The sequence below is a fragment of the Diplotaxodon limnothrissa genome, linkage group LG9, assembly GCF_057381915.1.
Source record: "Diplotaxodon limnothrissa isolate DT_005_m linkage group LG9, D_limnothrissa_male_GT1.1, whole genome shotgun sequence".
In the NCBI taxonomy this organism is placed as follows: Eukaryota; Metazoa; Chordata; class Actinopteri; order Cichliformes; family Cichlidae; genus Diplotaxodon; species Diplotaxodon limnothrissa.
Genome location: NC_140604.1, coordinates 12541420 through 12557217, shown reverse-complemented (window position 1 = coordinate 12557217; position 15798 = coordinate 12541420). Strand labels below are relative to the sequence as shown.

Here is a 15798-nt window from a genome sequence, read left to right as displayed (position 1 = left end):
GAGAAAATGCAGAAAGGAAGACGGAAAAGTAAATCATATGCCATAAGTCAGAGATAACCTTACTGCATTATTTTCCTTTGGATTTTGAATTCACACCTGGTGAATGAATTTTGTTTTTTACTCCATAAACCAATGCACAAAATCTCACTAGGAAGCAGGAAGTAATACGTTTGTCACTTAAAAATTCCTGCAGGAAAACCATCCACCCTACTGCTTTAAAGTCCCCACTCCCAGTGTCCAGATAATACATATGCCCTTTACAACTTACGCTGAGGCAATACTAGCAGTGTATGGTGTCCAAATAACTTACAAAGACACTTTTTCTTGTTCTGATCGTCTGATTTCTCCCCTGTCTCTCTGTATTATGTGTGTACACATGTGAGTGAGCACGGCATCTAATTGTTATGATTTTCTTTCCAGTATGGAGGAATGTGAGGCACTGTGTACGCGCTTGGCCATTATGGTTAATGGATCCTTCAAGTGTTTGGGAACTATTCAGCATCTCAAATACAAGTTGGTCATTTTACTTTATTATTTATTCATATAACAAAATACCTGATCTTCATTTTCCTCCTTTCCTATCCACCAATCTTTCAGTAACTATTTCACTAAAAGTGCCAGACTTTTTACACACTTTAGATTTGGCGATGGCTACGTGGTCACCATGAAGATCAGGGCGTCTAAGCCCGGTTGTGCCCCAGACTTGAACCCTGCTGAAGCATTCATGGAAAGTACCTTCCCTGGCTGCATCCAGAGAGAGAAGCACTACAACACGCTACAGTACAAGATCTCCTCATCCTCCCTGGCTAGGATCTTTCAGATGGTCCTGGCTAATAAGGAGAAACTCAAAATAGAGGACTACTCAGTGTCACAAACCACTCTCGACCAGGTAAATAGGTGCAGAAATGCACAACACAATGAATTATAAAATGGAAAAAAGATCTATTTCATTATGTTGCAAGACTTTGCACGTCGGTCATATTTTAACCTCCTTTTGCATTTTGTGCCTTGGCTCCTAATTTTATGGCGTATGTCAACCTGCTGCTTTAATCAAATCTTTGTTTTTGTTTCTTTGTCCCTGCAGGTGTTTGTGAATTTTGCCAAGCAGCAGTCAAGAGAGGATGAAAGTATTGTATTGCATCCAAAAGCTGCTGGAGCCCAGCGATATATTGATACCACACCCATCAAGTCTTTGGGGAGGTGAACTTAATTTAATGAGCTCAGCTGGAAGAGATCATTTTTATGTCATTGGCAGCCAGTGTTCAAAGTCCTATTGATGTGTGTACTTTGAGGGGACTGAAAGCTAGTCGGCATAATCGGGGCCACCTTTTGATTTGAGACAGTCTGCAGAAAAATCCCTCCCAACCCAACAGACACCAGTGACAGGCGCATCATTTTTTGGATGCCAACAGAGGATGAACTTTTGGTTTCCAACTTTTGCGGAAAAGAAGTCCTTTGTGTTTTAAATCCACGTTTGATGGAGTCTTTTGAATGTTGCAGTCGATCTGTTGCATCTTCTAACCTCACAGCGCAGCCTGTGAAGAAGTCGATCCCTTAAACTGATTTCACTCGTGGCAAAAGTGCATGCTGCTCGATTTTGCTTCTCCAGTAAACAATGTTAGCGGGCTTTGACTTTTTGGAAAATGTGGAGCATTTCTGTGCCTGCCTGCTATTTGTTCCACGTTCTGCTCACCTTTTAGGCCTTTAACAGAATCAGAATCAGAATCAGAATGGGTTTATTGCCAGATGTTGAGGTTTACAACATTAGGAAATTGCTGCGGTGCTTCAGTGCAACTGAAATATGAAAAAAACAACCTGTAAAGAAAGGGTGTGTAAAGAAAGCATAGATTGTTTATATATATATATATTTGCTTCAGATGCCAAGCAAGATTCACTTTCACTGCCTTCTTTAGATATGTGGAGTAAGGGCTCAGAGAAGCAAAGGCTTAGCACCTTATTGATGCAGTATTACTCGAAGCATCATGAGATTTATTGGTGATCTGTGTAATACAGCTCATAATCATTACAAAATCCTTCTTGCGCTGTTAAATACATTTCATTAATATGATCTCTTCATGCCATTCATTTTTAATTTTTGCGCTTTGTCCTCATGATTTGTTTGCAGCACCTAGTGTCATTAGAAGATGATGACGTGTTTCTGTGAGGCAGAGTATAATAAATAATGAAGTGCGTTTTCTTTAAGATGTGGACCTTTATTCAGACCTTGCATTCACTTTTATAACCAAAAAAAGAACAGTTTTAACCTGAGATTAGGCAATATAGGCTTGAGAACTGCAGCACTTATCACTGACTACCTGATAAAGTCTCTGTACATTAACGTCAGTACAGTTTGCACTTCTCTGGAGAAAACTATCTGAGATAAGCATTAGAAGGGCTTAACTTTAGCGTGATTAAACACCTGCTTTATCAGCGTTCCTCCTGAGAGCTTAAAAGTGATGTCGCACTCTTAAATGGATGCTGTGACATTTCAAATTTCTTCGTTTGCTTCCGCAGGCACTTTATGATGAGGATGAGGATGCTCAATTTCTTTCACTTACATGTAACTAGAAAACTTTCATCTCGTAATAAAAAGCAACAACGTATGCTAACAAACCAATATGCAGTCAGCACTCCTCGCTGGTTTCTCAAACACTCCTTAATATTCTGAAAGAATCAAACATAGAAAATCCAAATGTTAAAGCGTAGCTAATATGACAGGAAGAACTCTGAGTTTTATCACAATGCTAAATCAACCTCTGAGAAAGAAATCCAATCTTCTGTTGATATTAAACACTGCTATTATTGCTGACTTTAAAGGTTTCCGGCATGTTTTTTAAAGCCTTAAACACGTAAACAGCCACATTATTGCTCTGTTTCCTCCTAGTTCGGCTCATTCATTTGTAGACAAAATTGCATAGTAGCAGCAGCAGCAGACTTCTTTGTTTCTTTGTATGAGGTTCATGCTTTAAGCCTTATCAAAGAATCAGAGGTATAATAGCCACTCGGAGACTGGGATAGTCCTTGAATTCCCTGATGTAGGCTCTGTGCTTTCCTTTGGCCCAGATGGTCATCTGAATAAACCCCAGTAATGTGTAAAATGCCACTGAAAGACAAAATATACAACATGTGGGGATAACCAAGAGGACTATGCAGGCTTTCTCATCAACCATACAGTTCCACAATGGATTATATTTATGGACATGCTCACTTGGTGACAGCAAAAGGTGAAAGGAAGCTCATACCTGGCAGACACTGGGTCATGATAGAAAAGCTCACCCAAGCTCCAACCTACAGTGTATGTCCAGTGTGCAAGCAGAAAGTGAGATTATGCTCAAGCACGAATGAAAATTTAATGCTAGATAAACCGTTCTGAATGCTGCGTGTTACCTCGTATGTGTAGTTTGGGCAGGATACAAAGAAGAAAAGCCAGGTGAAGGGGTTCTTATTTGGCATAGGAAATCTTCTACCCTTGGGTCCTGCAAAGATAATTCGTCCAGTGAACGGATTACATATGTATAATTTCATTTTACAGTATTTGAATTGATGGGTGACCCTGCTTCATCCATGAATGTTAACAAAGCTCAGCGACTCACCATCTCCCCTGAGCTTATTCAGAGTCAAGTGAATGGAGAAGTTGCCCATTTCACACATCTAGAGCAGAAATAAACAAATCAGGAGTCTGTATATGTGATATGCCATGTGTAATTATTAGTATACGTACCACAAATAGAATTAGTGCATAGTTGACTTGCAGTTCTCCGTATGCTGTGGAGAAAGACAGTTTGGCTTTGATATGATGAAAATACAGGAGAAAAACATGTTGTATGTGGCATACTCGGACTGACTTACATGGAGGCGTATAGAGAGGGTGGTTGATATAGTAAGCCAACCATGCTGAAAACCCCCAGTAATAGGCACAATTCTGAAAGACGAAATGAGCACATACATAAATACTTAATGTGAAAATGATCAGTGAAGTTCCAGTCCTCACAAAGATACTGTGTAGAGACTGCAAGTTGTATTCTGCATTGCCAAACGAAGCTTTGTTTAGCTTTATTATGACATTCATGAATTATAGTGCATTCAAGGACCTTGTGTGGATGGGCATTGGAAACTGGCAGTGGTACGTGCTACATGCTTGTAGCTATAAATAAACATTAAAACATGAAAAAACAAAAACTGGTGCAGGACAGTAAAAATGAGGCCACACACTGTGAAAGAGAGGAGCTTATTATCAGAGGCTCTCCTCTTTAACTTTAGACGTACCTCACCTTGACTATAGTCCTGAGAGGCATGGTCCCATGTGAGAAGCGATGCACAAAGATTGTCTCTATCAGCCTCTTCGTGTAGTGGAAGGTATGACAGACGCAGGCCAGTCTGAGAGAGAGAGCCGAGGGATAAGACTGGCTTCTGGCAACAGGTCATTCTCTTGCATAGTACATGTATATGTATATATAATAGTTAGAATAGCATGTTTTCATCATAGAACAATTTTAATTTAGCCGTGGCCTGTCGTAATTTGTGCTGTAGTTGATATTTCATTTTCAACGTACGTGACAACAGGGTGGGGGCTGGAACTAAGTGCATATCTGTTTGAGTAAATGTAGGGTATTCGAAAATAGAAGAGGAGGTAGCTCAGAAGGGGCCCGATATACTCTGCAAGAAACACCTGAAAACAGAAGAAAAGATGACTTTCTTTTTTAATGTGTCACAGATTAAAAAAAACAACTGCCAATATGCCTGTTGAATTAATCGTACCATAGTCCAGCCTAATTGTGGACCAAGATCTTTGAAATACATGGTGGCAGTGGTTCCCACTGGTAGATTCTGTAAGATTTCATCATCTCTGAGTGATTTTCCCTCTGTATAAGAACAAAAACAACCTTTAGGCAAACAAATCCATCTGGAAAAATACCAACAAACATTTTTACTATTCAACAGAGATCATCGCCTCTAGAATGTGGGCTTGAGAAATGGACAAAACAGCAGAAATCTTCATAGTGACACAGGCAGCGCTGTGCAGAGTTTCAGGTTTTCAGCACACGTTCTCTCTACCTGCAAGCTCCAGGGGGCACGGCCACAGATAATTTGCTCTACTAATTGGGCAGCATTTTTAGAATATCCTGAGGGGCAACTGACCCAAATAGATTTGAACCAAAGTTCTCTTGTCTAATTCTTAGCAGCCAGGTAGATCCCAGATATTCAAGACTAAAGCCTTCCAACATCATACATCAGGTTAGGCTGTATTTGCCTTTACAGCTTTAATTTGGGCTGAAATGGATGGAGCAGTGATGCATATTAAATGGTCTTTAAAACAATAAAGGAGAAATGGACAAAAGATTTCATAGTGGAAGCAGCACGCTGAAATGTATTAATGGTTCACTGCTCACTGAAGTACAGGATGGGTGTAAAGATAAATATGCCAGAACTTATTGGATAAACTTTTATCAATAGCAAATGATCCTATATTCAACCAAGGATATTTTTAGGGTTAGGAGGTGGCATATCAGAATCAGAATCAGAATCAGAATCAGAAAGGGGTTTATTGCCAAATGTTGAGCAGGTTTACAACATTAGGAAATTGCTGCGGTGCTTCAGTGCAAACATAGTGTCATAAATAGCACTTAAATAGACATGAAAAAATAAAAGTAGGGATAAGAATTAAAAGTGCTACGTAGAAAGATATGTGCATGAGATATACATGAGATATATACATGAGAATAAGAATTAAGAGTGCTACGTTGAAAGATATATACATGAGTGCAGGTGGTGATCAGTGCCAAACATGGAATGATGCAGTGACACAGCGTAGGGTCATGTGTTAGTGGCGGGGACAGTCATATGGTTATTGTTCATGTGTCCAACAGCAGAGGGGAAGAAACTGTTCTTATGGCGAGAGGTTCTGGTGTGAATGGACCGGAGCCTCCTGCCTGAGGGGAGCAGGGGAGCAGGTCAAACAGATATCATTAGTTGTCTGCATTAGTCTGTTTGATTAATCAAATTTTTTGCTTGACAAACACTAGACAGCGTGCACCTGCAGAGGTTTAGTTTGTATTTATTTCATTTACATCAGGTTAGATTCAATGGTGAATCTGAATTAGCCATAAGTGTGGCTGAAAGAGCACAGCATAGAGCGCAGCATAAAGTGCTGTGTGAAAAAACTGAATGTGGCTTGTAGTGTAAAGCACTTTGAGTGGTCAGCAACACTACAAAAGTGCTTTGGGGACTGAAGATGTGTGATCCTCTTTATGCATTCTGGATGCATCCAACTGTAGGTTATCACAAACCTTTTACCTCTGACCTCTTTCTGATGGACTTTAGCTCTCCATCAAGTCAGGAGCACACCTGAAAATACTGAACTGACAGCACCAAAGATACATTTAGAAGTCAGGTGTAGGCTTACTTTCAGAACTGTAACTAGGAACTGTGTTCCTCACACGTACTTTTCTTTCTATACTAACATAAACCTTCTCTGCCATGGAGGTGATGTTTTTGGTAGTGATTATGTGGGTGTGATTCTGTCTGCAAACATGATAGCTCAAAAAGGTTTCAATTAATGTGTGTGGGGTAGCATAACATAAGCAGCATGGAAAGTGATAGGAAGACGGCATCTGCAGACTGTTCAAGCTTCTTTTAAGTGTTCTTAATTTCCCCCCTCCCACATACCTGTTTTACACATAGGACCTGCACAAAGGAACACACAAGTATAACCAAACTACATAAACAAATGAAAGATTCAAATCAACTAATGATGAAGTGACATTTAGCTTTGAGAACATTTGCACTGCTGTAATGAGTATAACCAATACTACCACAAACAGACCCGGGATAGTATGCAGAGGTGAGGTTACATGCGCTGTGTTTACATTAAAGCATTATGATTAGATAACAGAACACAAAATAACAATATATGCAAGTAACAAATGGTAAATGAATTCAGTCCTAGCCACTTTGTCACAATGTGATAAAACTTTTTACTGGTGTAGAGCGGGGTCGTATTAACAATCCACTAAAATGTATCTTATATCCAATGAGGTCATCTGAAGTCTTCATGGTCAACTTAATGACTAATTAGTCAGGAAAGTGACAAAAAACCATAGAACTTATGCCTTTTCCTTAAAAAATGCTTTTGCCTTTGTTTGTACTGAAAACATTTAGAACATCATATCAATGTGGGGGATTCTAAATATCACATTATAATTATCACATTATAATTTGGATCTAAATATTATTCACATTTGACCTCTGACCTCACTTTTACGTTTCAAGTCTGCCTATCTGTCAAGTTGACCTCCAAATGTGTTACATTTTTAATGAAAGTATAATATTATACAGTAAGCTTGAGTTATTCATGTCCAGTTATTTACAAATCAATACTTGTAAATAAAGTAAATATCTGCTATGCTTCCCTTATCTGATTTTTATTGCACTACAAACTTCTTAAATATATATTTTTTAAAAAAAATCAAAGAAACCAAAGTATTATATACAAAATTATTCCCTTAAAAGTAAGTAGCGCCCACAGAGTGAGCTTCTTTGGAAGATGTTTGTGCTCTCACAGTGCTTCTTGTTTAAAGCTTTGACTTTATTGTGGCATCCAATTTTGCATGTGTATCTAAAAGTTTATGGCCTGGAAAGTACAACACAATCTCAGACCAAACATTTCTACGTTCCAGTTTTTGTTGATTTATTGCAAAACCCAAATTCACAGCTTGATTCAAATGTACTGAGCTAGACATACAGTATTTAAGTCCCACCCCAGTTTTGTAAGTGTAGCATTGCAAAACAGCAGTACCTGAGGTGATGGATACAGACCAATACAGACGTATCTATGAATAAATGAGTTTTAACTAAAATCAAGAGTATTTGTAGAGATGTTGGCCTTTACGACGAAAAAAGATCTCATACTTATCTATACGGGTACTTGTGGGTAATGATGTCCAAATATTTTAGACAGTTTGAAACTTGAACTGAGTAACCAGTCTTCTTCTGTAGTGTTTAATGCTATAAAACACACACACACACACACACACACACACACACACACACACACACACACACACACACACACACACACACACACACACACTAAATGCTAGATTTACAACACAGCCACTTACTTGGATCAAGCTTCAGGGCCTGTCTTGCTGGATACCAGTGAGGATCTGTGCCGATCAAACGAGCACGTATGCACACACAAACACAGTCGCAGTGTTGGACATAGCTGGTACCGCACACACAGTTTTTTGGCCTCAGGCCCAAAAATAATTGATCACAATGGAATAACGTTGAGCTCTGCTACTCTGATAGATGCCGATGGCCTTGGGCTCAGCAGACATTTGGTAACGTTTCTGACCAGACACATGCTGATGACAGAAGCACTGTGGGCTTCAGAGAAGTAAATAAAAAATTGTTTTTTAGAAGGACAGCTCTCTGGTGAAGAGATTTAATAGGAGGAACTGTAAGATTTTTCATTCAGAGATAGTGTAATAATGTTTTTTTATCCAATAACCACAAGTTGAAGGATTTGTTTACAGTAAACATGCAGTGAAAGATAATAAAGAACTAGGAGCACTGATCTTCTGTGTTTTATTGAATTATAGTATAACTCAAGTCTTGTTCTATTTATTGACAGGGTTCTAGGTAACAGCAAGACTAACAAAATTACAGCCACATGTGCTTCTAACAAATCTAAACAGGCTCATTTGTGCGCTACATTACTATTATAGGCACTCACATGATTTGTGAAAAAGGCTCTTTATGTCTCCTACTGTCGAGTGGGGCTCCACCTTAATGCAACAGAAAGTTTACAGTCAGTATAAACTCAACTTTATGTCAGACTCAAGCACTAAATACAAAGCACTGTGTCAATGAGATTGAAAAGTCATTTTCATGTCCTTATTTATTCATAATTATAAACTTAAGACGTATCCTGGGGGCCTTTGAATTGTGTTAAAATGTCAGCATACCTTGTCTAGAAAACAAAGCTGCTCCCTTGTCTTGGCATCAAGAACTTCCACCTGAAGAAAGAAAATGAGGCACCTTTATAATGTATATAACCCACAGAGTAAAAGCCAGATTTAAGATTTCTTTTCAGCTTTGTTGATCACAGTAGCACAAGATTAAACTCTATTGCTACTTTTAGTTATGTATTGCTTTCTTGCAGCTGTAAGGTAGACATTGTTGCACATGTAATCATCACTGTAAAAACACAATTTGAATAAAATATAAACGCCTCAAATAAAATGTGGTCACGTCTGCTCCTAAAATACCTACTGCAAAGTGTGTCCATTTGTCCTTAGTGATATGCTTTCTTGCACACATTTGTTTTCATCTTAATTAGACCATGTCAGCGGTGATGTATAGCATATGCAAGGAGGGTGGGTGGGTGGGCCCACAATTTGCTCTGAAAGCACTCCATACTGTGCTGCTCAGCAGAGCTGTCCTAGCTAAATAGGTTCCTTTACTGGACAGTGTAATAACCCGCTAATGGGTATCTGAAGATTTGCTGAGTGCACAGTCACAACAGAGGGAATGAGGATGAGGAAAAGCTCAACATAAAAGCCATCAGCCTCTTTGGATAGAGTGAATGAAGTTTTATAGGACATTTAATTCATACAGAGGTTTAAGTAAAAAGTTTAGCTGCAAACCTCAGTGTTCCATATATAAAATGATTATTTCACCCTTTCACTCTTTGCGATGTGTGAGGATGCTTGCGGGATCTGGAATCAAATCATGCTCATGTCTCAGCAAAGCGCATCGTGGGAGATGGGATTGTTTTGCTTTCCATCTGCCAGCTTTTCCAGCTGCATTCTGGTGGCACACGCTGATGTATTAGCATGCTGGTAAAGAGCATCACGGTGTCGTTGGGCTGCACACTGTGCACTCAGATGTGCCATGGCTTTGTAAAACCGATCATTAGGATTTCCTGTCCTCCTGTGCGGGCGGCAGTGCTGACAGCACAGGTTGTACAGAACATGCACATGCTTGCAGAGGCCTTGGGGATGCAGGGGAAATTTAAGTAAATGTTTAAATAAACACTTATTTTATGTTTGCTGGGTAAAATCTGAGAAACTGAGCTTGCCAGCTTTTTAATTAAAAAAAACAAACACATATTGTCTTTGGACTAATATAACTAACTGATAAAACTGGAGAAAACTCTCATCCATAATCTTCTTCGTCTTCTAGCTGTTCCCTTTAGGGGTCCCCACACCTGCTCATCTCCACCCTACCCTCCTCCATCTGCTCTGCTACATCCAGCCCTCTGCATGTCTTCCTTCATCCCTGAATCTGCACAGCAAAATCTCCAGTGTTAAATTAACACTAGAGAGTGTCTATATGGGTCCACACCTCTGAGTGTTAAATACAACACTGTTGAGTGTTAAATTAACACTTTTGACAGTGTTATATGTTTAAAAGTAACCTAGTCAGTTTTGAAGATTAACAATGGCTAACACTGAGCAGTGCTGATTTTCTAACACTGGAAAATAACTCAAAATGTTAGAAATATTCCAGTGTTAGCAAAACAGCACTGCTCAGTGTTAGCCATTGTTAATCTTCAAAACTGACTAGGTTACTTTTAAACATATAACACTGTCAAAAGTGTTAATTTAACACTCAACAGTGTTGTATTTAACACTCAGAGGTGTGGACCCATATAGACACTCTCTAGTGTTAATTTAACACTGGAGATTTTGCTGTGTGTGGTCTTCCTCTTTTCCTCCTGCCTCGCAGCTCCATATTCAACACCCTTTGTCAAGTATATCCATTGTCCCTCCTCTGCATGTCCTTCTCTAACTTTGTTTCCAAACCGCTCAGCCTGAGCTGTCATGCTAATATTTTCCTTTCTAATCACAAATCTAATAATCTCTGGCACTTCCAACTTGGCCTCCTTTCTTTTTATTAGTGCTGCCATCTCCAAACAATATATCATAACAGGTTTCACCAGCATCTTTATACCTTCCCTTTCACTCTTGCTGCCATCCTTCTGCTACAAATCACTCCTCATACTTGTCACCACCCGCTCCACCTCACCTGCACGGTCTCCTTCACCTCTCATGTGCACTGTCTGTTGTTTTGGATGGCTGGTATTTAAACTCATTAACCTTTCACCACCTCTACTCTTCATAGCTTCACTGTTCAGTTTAGTTCAATTCAGTTTTATTTATATAGCACCAGTTCAACAAATCCCCTCAAGGCTACTGTTGTTGTGAGCTGTCTTCCTCCCATTCAAAAACATGTATTCTGTCTTGCTTCTACTGACTTTAATTCCTCATCTCTTCAGTGTATACCTCCACCTCTTCAGACACGTTTCCACCTGCCTCACAATCTCACTACAGATCAAAATGTGACCGGCAGACATCACAGTCCACAGACTCCTGCCTGACCTCATCTGTCAGCCTGTCCGTCACCAGTGCAAACAAGAAGGGGCTCAGAGCCAGTTTCACTTTGAACCCATCTGTCACTCCTAGCGCACACCTCACCACTATCTCGCTGTCTTCATAAATGTCCTGCATGACCCTCACATACTTTTAATTTTTTTAAGTTTTATAAGATAGACAGACTATCTAGACAGTTTCTCTTTCAGTCAAGGACAGTAATTCACCTCTTAGTTTGTCTTAAATTTTTCACGTGTGTCTGACCCTGTACACTACACACAAATAGACACAAATTACAGTCCACTACTTAAATGGCTGTTTCATGAAGTTGAAAATGACGTTTCCTAAGTGAAGGATGAAGTACGTCTGAAAAGCCTCCAAGGCATCAAGGTAAAGATACTCTCTTAAATATTGTAGTGCCAATCTAATGGCAGCCTGAAGTTAAAGGAAAGTTAAACATTACGGCAAATGTGCCTCCATCCTGCAAAACCTCCTTTTTTCTTATATATCAGAAGTAGAGGATCAGTACCATTTTTAAAACTGTCCAGTCAGTGTGAAGGTGGATTTTCTGGCTGTCTTACTGTAAAGACTGGAAGCTTAACTATTTCCATATTTTCCACTGTGACTCAGTTTTTTCAATAACAGCTTCTGAGAGCATGGCACACTTCCCAGAGCATGTTGTAATTAGCTTGAGTTCATAGGCCTGCTGCACTTACAGCAAATTACTTGTCTGCTTCTTCATTAAAGCTTGTCAGGCCCTTAAGCCAAAACTGAAGGCTACAGAAAAATCATAGAAACACCACCAGCTTTGAGCTTATCTGGACAATAAACTTGGACTTTATAAACTTTCCGATCCCTTTAGAACAACATGTAATATTTTCAGCCTTGTTAAGTTTTCCCCAAATTTGGCTGCACCTCTTATCACTCTGTAGAGTCCTTTGGTCAAGTGCCTTTCAGTAACTCACTCTATCAGGAAGTGGCAGTTGCCCGTGTCATTTATTCAAGTAGCAGTAAAACTGTGCATTGGCTTACCTCAAAGAAGGTGGTCCGGCTCATGGCGGTGGCTTATTTTTGATATGTCCTCTGTGCACACGGTGAAAGAATGGCCTTAACTATTAGTATGAGCAAACAAAACACATGCACAGATCCCTCTCACACATGCAGGAATTGCTCCTCTCCTTTCAAAGACAAACCCTGTACTGACCCTTATTCTTCCGAGTCTTCACCACGCTCTCCCTCTCTGTCTCTCTCACCCTTCCTCTCTTTATCCGTGATAGTGCTGGGAACACAGAATCACTAGAGGCACTGTAGAGATCCTGCTCGTGGTCTTACTCTTGATTTTCTTTTCTCCAACTTCCTCCTCCCCCCACCTCCCTCTGTCTCTCACTCTGTTTTTTCCCTGTTTGTTAAAGTATCTTTGGAGAACACTCTTGGCTCATAAGTCTGTGTTGGCTCATGTGGCCACTGGAAACTGAGATGCTCAAGGAGTGGAGTATGCACAAGAACAGTAGTGTTTCAAAAATACACAAGATGGCACAAAACTTTAAATTCTCCTGTGGATAAAATGGTCTGCTGCAGTGGCTAAGAGTGCAGAAATGGAAGAGCAAGAAATAACTATAACTCCCTTGTGAAAAGAAATACTGATGAAAAATGTCAGTTCATTTGAGATATTTGAGACTTCATTAATCTAAATGTAAGTCTTAAAATGCAATATTGAGCTGTGCCACAAGAAGAGGACAAAAGTAGATTATTATGGAGTCACACTGTAATCACTTTTAATTGAGTGCATGTAGTTCACACATTCTGGTGAAAAACTGTCTTCAGCGTGAAGTCATCCTCACAGTTGAATCCTGTCAGAGTGAAACCTTTAACACTTTGAAAGTGTTTTGTTGTTTCCAAAAGTATCTTTGAATTCTAAGGTCTCTCCACCTGAATATTTTGTGAGGTTTTACTTTATGGTTTCTTATAAAGCGTTACATTCTTTCTGGTAACACCTGCAATGAAAAGAATCCAAATTGAATATGACTAAAAGAAGTTTGTCGCAATAGCAACAACAAATTTTTACAAGGATAAAAGATGTTTTCACAGAATATTTTTCTGCTGATTGTCCACACACTCCTGAGGCGGCTCTATATGCTGTATGCACAACACATATGCTACGTTTACACAACTGAGGTCCATAATAAATGAATGGACTGGTGCTTCCATAGTGTTTTTCTATACTAACTTTTTTCTACACTTAAGCACTTTGTCTATCATTCACACGGACAATAACAGTCATTGGGACAACTCGGAGTACAGTATCTTGCCCAAAGATGCAGACTGTTTTTGGGTTCACTTACCCCTCCTGCACAGCCTTGGTGAGACATTTTGAGTTTGCATTGCCTGCTTAGTAAGTTATTTTTTTTCTAACCTGCTTTTTTTTTTTTGTAGTTTTTCCACATGCACTTACTCAGCATTTTCTCCAGTTGTCCCCTTCAAAGGTAGATTCAGACACAAAAAACAAGTTGAGAACATCTCCTCACTTCTGTTGTTGTGATACTTGAGGGGGATTTGGTTTGTGGGATTGAAAGGCTATTGGATGCTAAACCAGACTCTAAAGGCCTCAGTCAAAATGATTATTCACTGTACAGTATAAGACTTGGTATCTGTATTTGTATTTGTACAGCCTCTTACTCCCTGAGCAGGTATACAGAAATGAATAACCTTTGTAATTTGATAATACCACGTGGCACATATGTTATTTAACTTTTTGTAACTATATTAATCATAAATCTAGGATGTTTCACAGATCCAAAATCAATCAGTGTTGTCAAATTAAAACTCATATACCTATATCCGTGGACATAAAGGTTCAGTAGCTATCAGCACTGTTTTCATCTTCTTGCTTTCTCCTTGATGCCGTGCTTCACTGAAAGTTTCAAATATCTAGAATGAAAATCTTTCTTAATCAAAGAAAGTGGAAGATTTTTTTCAGGCATCAACTTTCCTTAAATTATCTCGATAGTCTTAGATTATTTTTTTAAAGAACGCTCGAGCAACTTCCAAAGGAATGATGGATTCAGTCTATGCAGTGGTGTGCTGTTTGATTTTATTTGATGTGCTCATCACTTAAAAACATACACCAGCACTTTTTTTCAGGAATGTTCCCACTGATTGACTGCAAACTACTGATACTAATTACAGTTAATAAAAGGTTAACCAAGGTCAAGTATCACACTAACATGTAAAGCTGAATATATGTGCCAGGTGCTACTTGTACAGTAGTAGATACCTTATTAGAAAAATAACACATGACAACTTGAGGAATAATGTTTTAGGGAATTATATTGAACAGACTCCCACTTTGAGTTCCTTATACCATGTAGGATGAGACTGTCCTCTGCTGGTCAGTGTGGTCAGTATTTCTTGGTGACCCTACTGTGGCTGTTTATCTAGTTCTGCATGCTCCACAATCCCCAGCTGTTTTTGGACCACACATTAAACTTTAGATGCTAAACTGATGGCCAGTTAACAGGTTAGAGTTTGGTAGATACTTTCAAGGCAAACACATAATCTATCTTTATAAAAAACGCGCTCGGGATCATGTATTTTGCAATTCGCTAAAGGGGGAAATTATTAGAATTTGTTGTGACTTAATTATAGTGTAATATGCTTATCTTGGAGTTTAATGGGCAGTTTCGGATTCGCTGTTTAAAGCTTATTCATGGTAGCTGACTCCTATGTTAAAAAAAAAAATTCCAAGTCTACATCAGGTCCTGTCGCCTGCTGATCCCATGGGCCATTATTGATTTTTCCATCAGGCTGCGTCACCCTCTAACCTCCGAGAGCTCCGGCTCATTGTAGTTTGGGGCTCTTTTTTTTGTCGGGATGTGGAGTTTAGTAGGAAATGAGCTAGAGGCTATAGCTAAATGTAATCAGCTCACTGCTGGGTGAGGGGGTGTGATGGTGGCTGGCAGGATGTCTCCTTCACTTTCTCTGTCGAGACCTGAGGCGGCGACCCTCTGCAAGAAGACATCGTGTGTCCACGCAGTGCATGCACATGCATACCGCCAAGTCTATGACGTTTAATGCTGAAAAGAGAAAGCTTATCTGAGGCATAATATTGGACGTTTAGAGATTTGATAAGCCAGAGTGTCTCTCTCTATTGCTTTTTCCTAACAACAATCAAAATACTGTTTATTGTAGTGTTAAATTAGTACATGAGGTTCTTTTTCAATGTACATGAGATAAACTATTAATATCCTAACCCTGGCATGTTAGTGCTTGATGCCTCTAGCAGGAAATATTATAATGAATCTTTAATGCAGACCTAAAACTGTTATACCATCTTGGTGTTTTTGCATCATGGTTCATACATGAAATATCCTCATGAACCGCATGTCCCTTTTTGCAAAGTAACAGCGGAATAAAAACAAAA

At 39.3% G+C, this 15798-nt stretch overlaps 2 protein-coding genes across 4 annotated transcripts in view; one reads left to right on the top strand and one right to left on the bottom strand.

Moving 5' to 3' along the window:
- The window catches only part of LOC146625206 (retinal-specific phospholipid-transporting ATPase ABCA4-like), a 32520-nt gene extending 31026 nt beyond the window's left edge, over positions 1-1494 (top strand). For both annotated transcript variants that reach the window (XM_085362719.1, XM_085362720.1), the window contains exons 48-50: positions 421-513; positions 640-889; positions 1085-1494. In XM_085362719.1, coding sequence (XP_085218845.1) covers positions 421-513; positions 640-889; positions 1085-1204 — 463 coding nt within the window. In that variant the 3' untranslated portion in view covers positions 1205-1494. The remainder of the gene's footprint in view (positions 1-420; positions 514-639; positions 890-1084) is intronic.
- Positions 1495-2975: 1481 nt separating this feature from the next.
- On the bottom strand, positions 2976-12434 carry tecrl2a (trans-2,3-enoyl-CoA reductase-like 2a). 2 transcript variants are annotated; one of them, XM_085361958.1, is made up of 14 exons: positions 12411-12434; positions 10212-10228; positions 8970-9042; positions 8738-8789; positions 8121-8165; positions 4759-4862; positions 4554-4669; positions 4272-4377; positions 3850-3922; positions 3722-3765; positions 3594-3651; positions 3388-3476; positions 3243-3288; positions 2976-3103 (listed from the first exon to the last, which is right to left on the bottom strand). In XM_085361958.1, exons 1-14 carry the CDS (start codon positions 12432-12434, stop codon positions 2976-2978), a joined length of 975 nt encoding a protein of 324 aa, XP_085218084.1. The 2 variants fall into 2 exon arrangements, with proteins under 2 accessions (XP_085218084.1, XP_085218085.1); XM_085361959.1 differs by lacking the exon at positions 10212-10228 and having other exon boundaries at positions 8970-9020.
- Positions 12435-15798: the final 3364 nt, after the last annotated feature.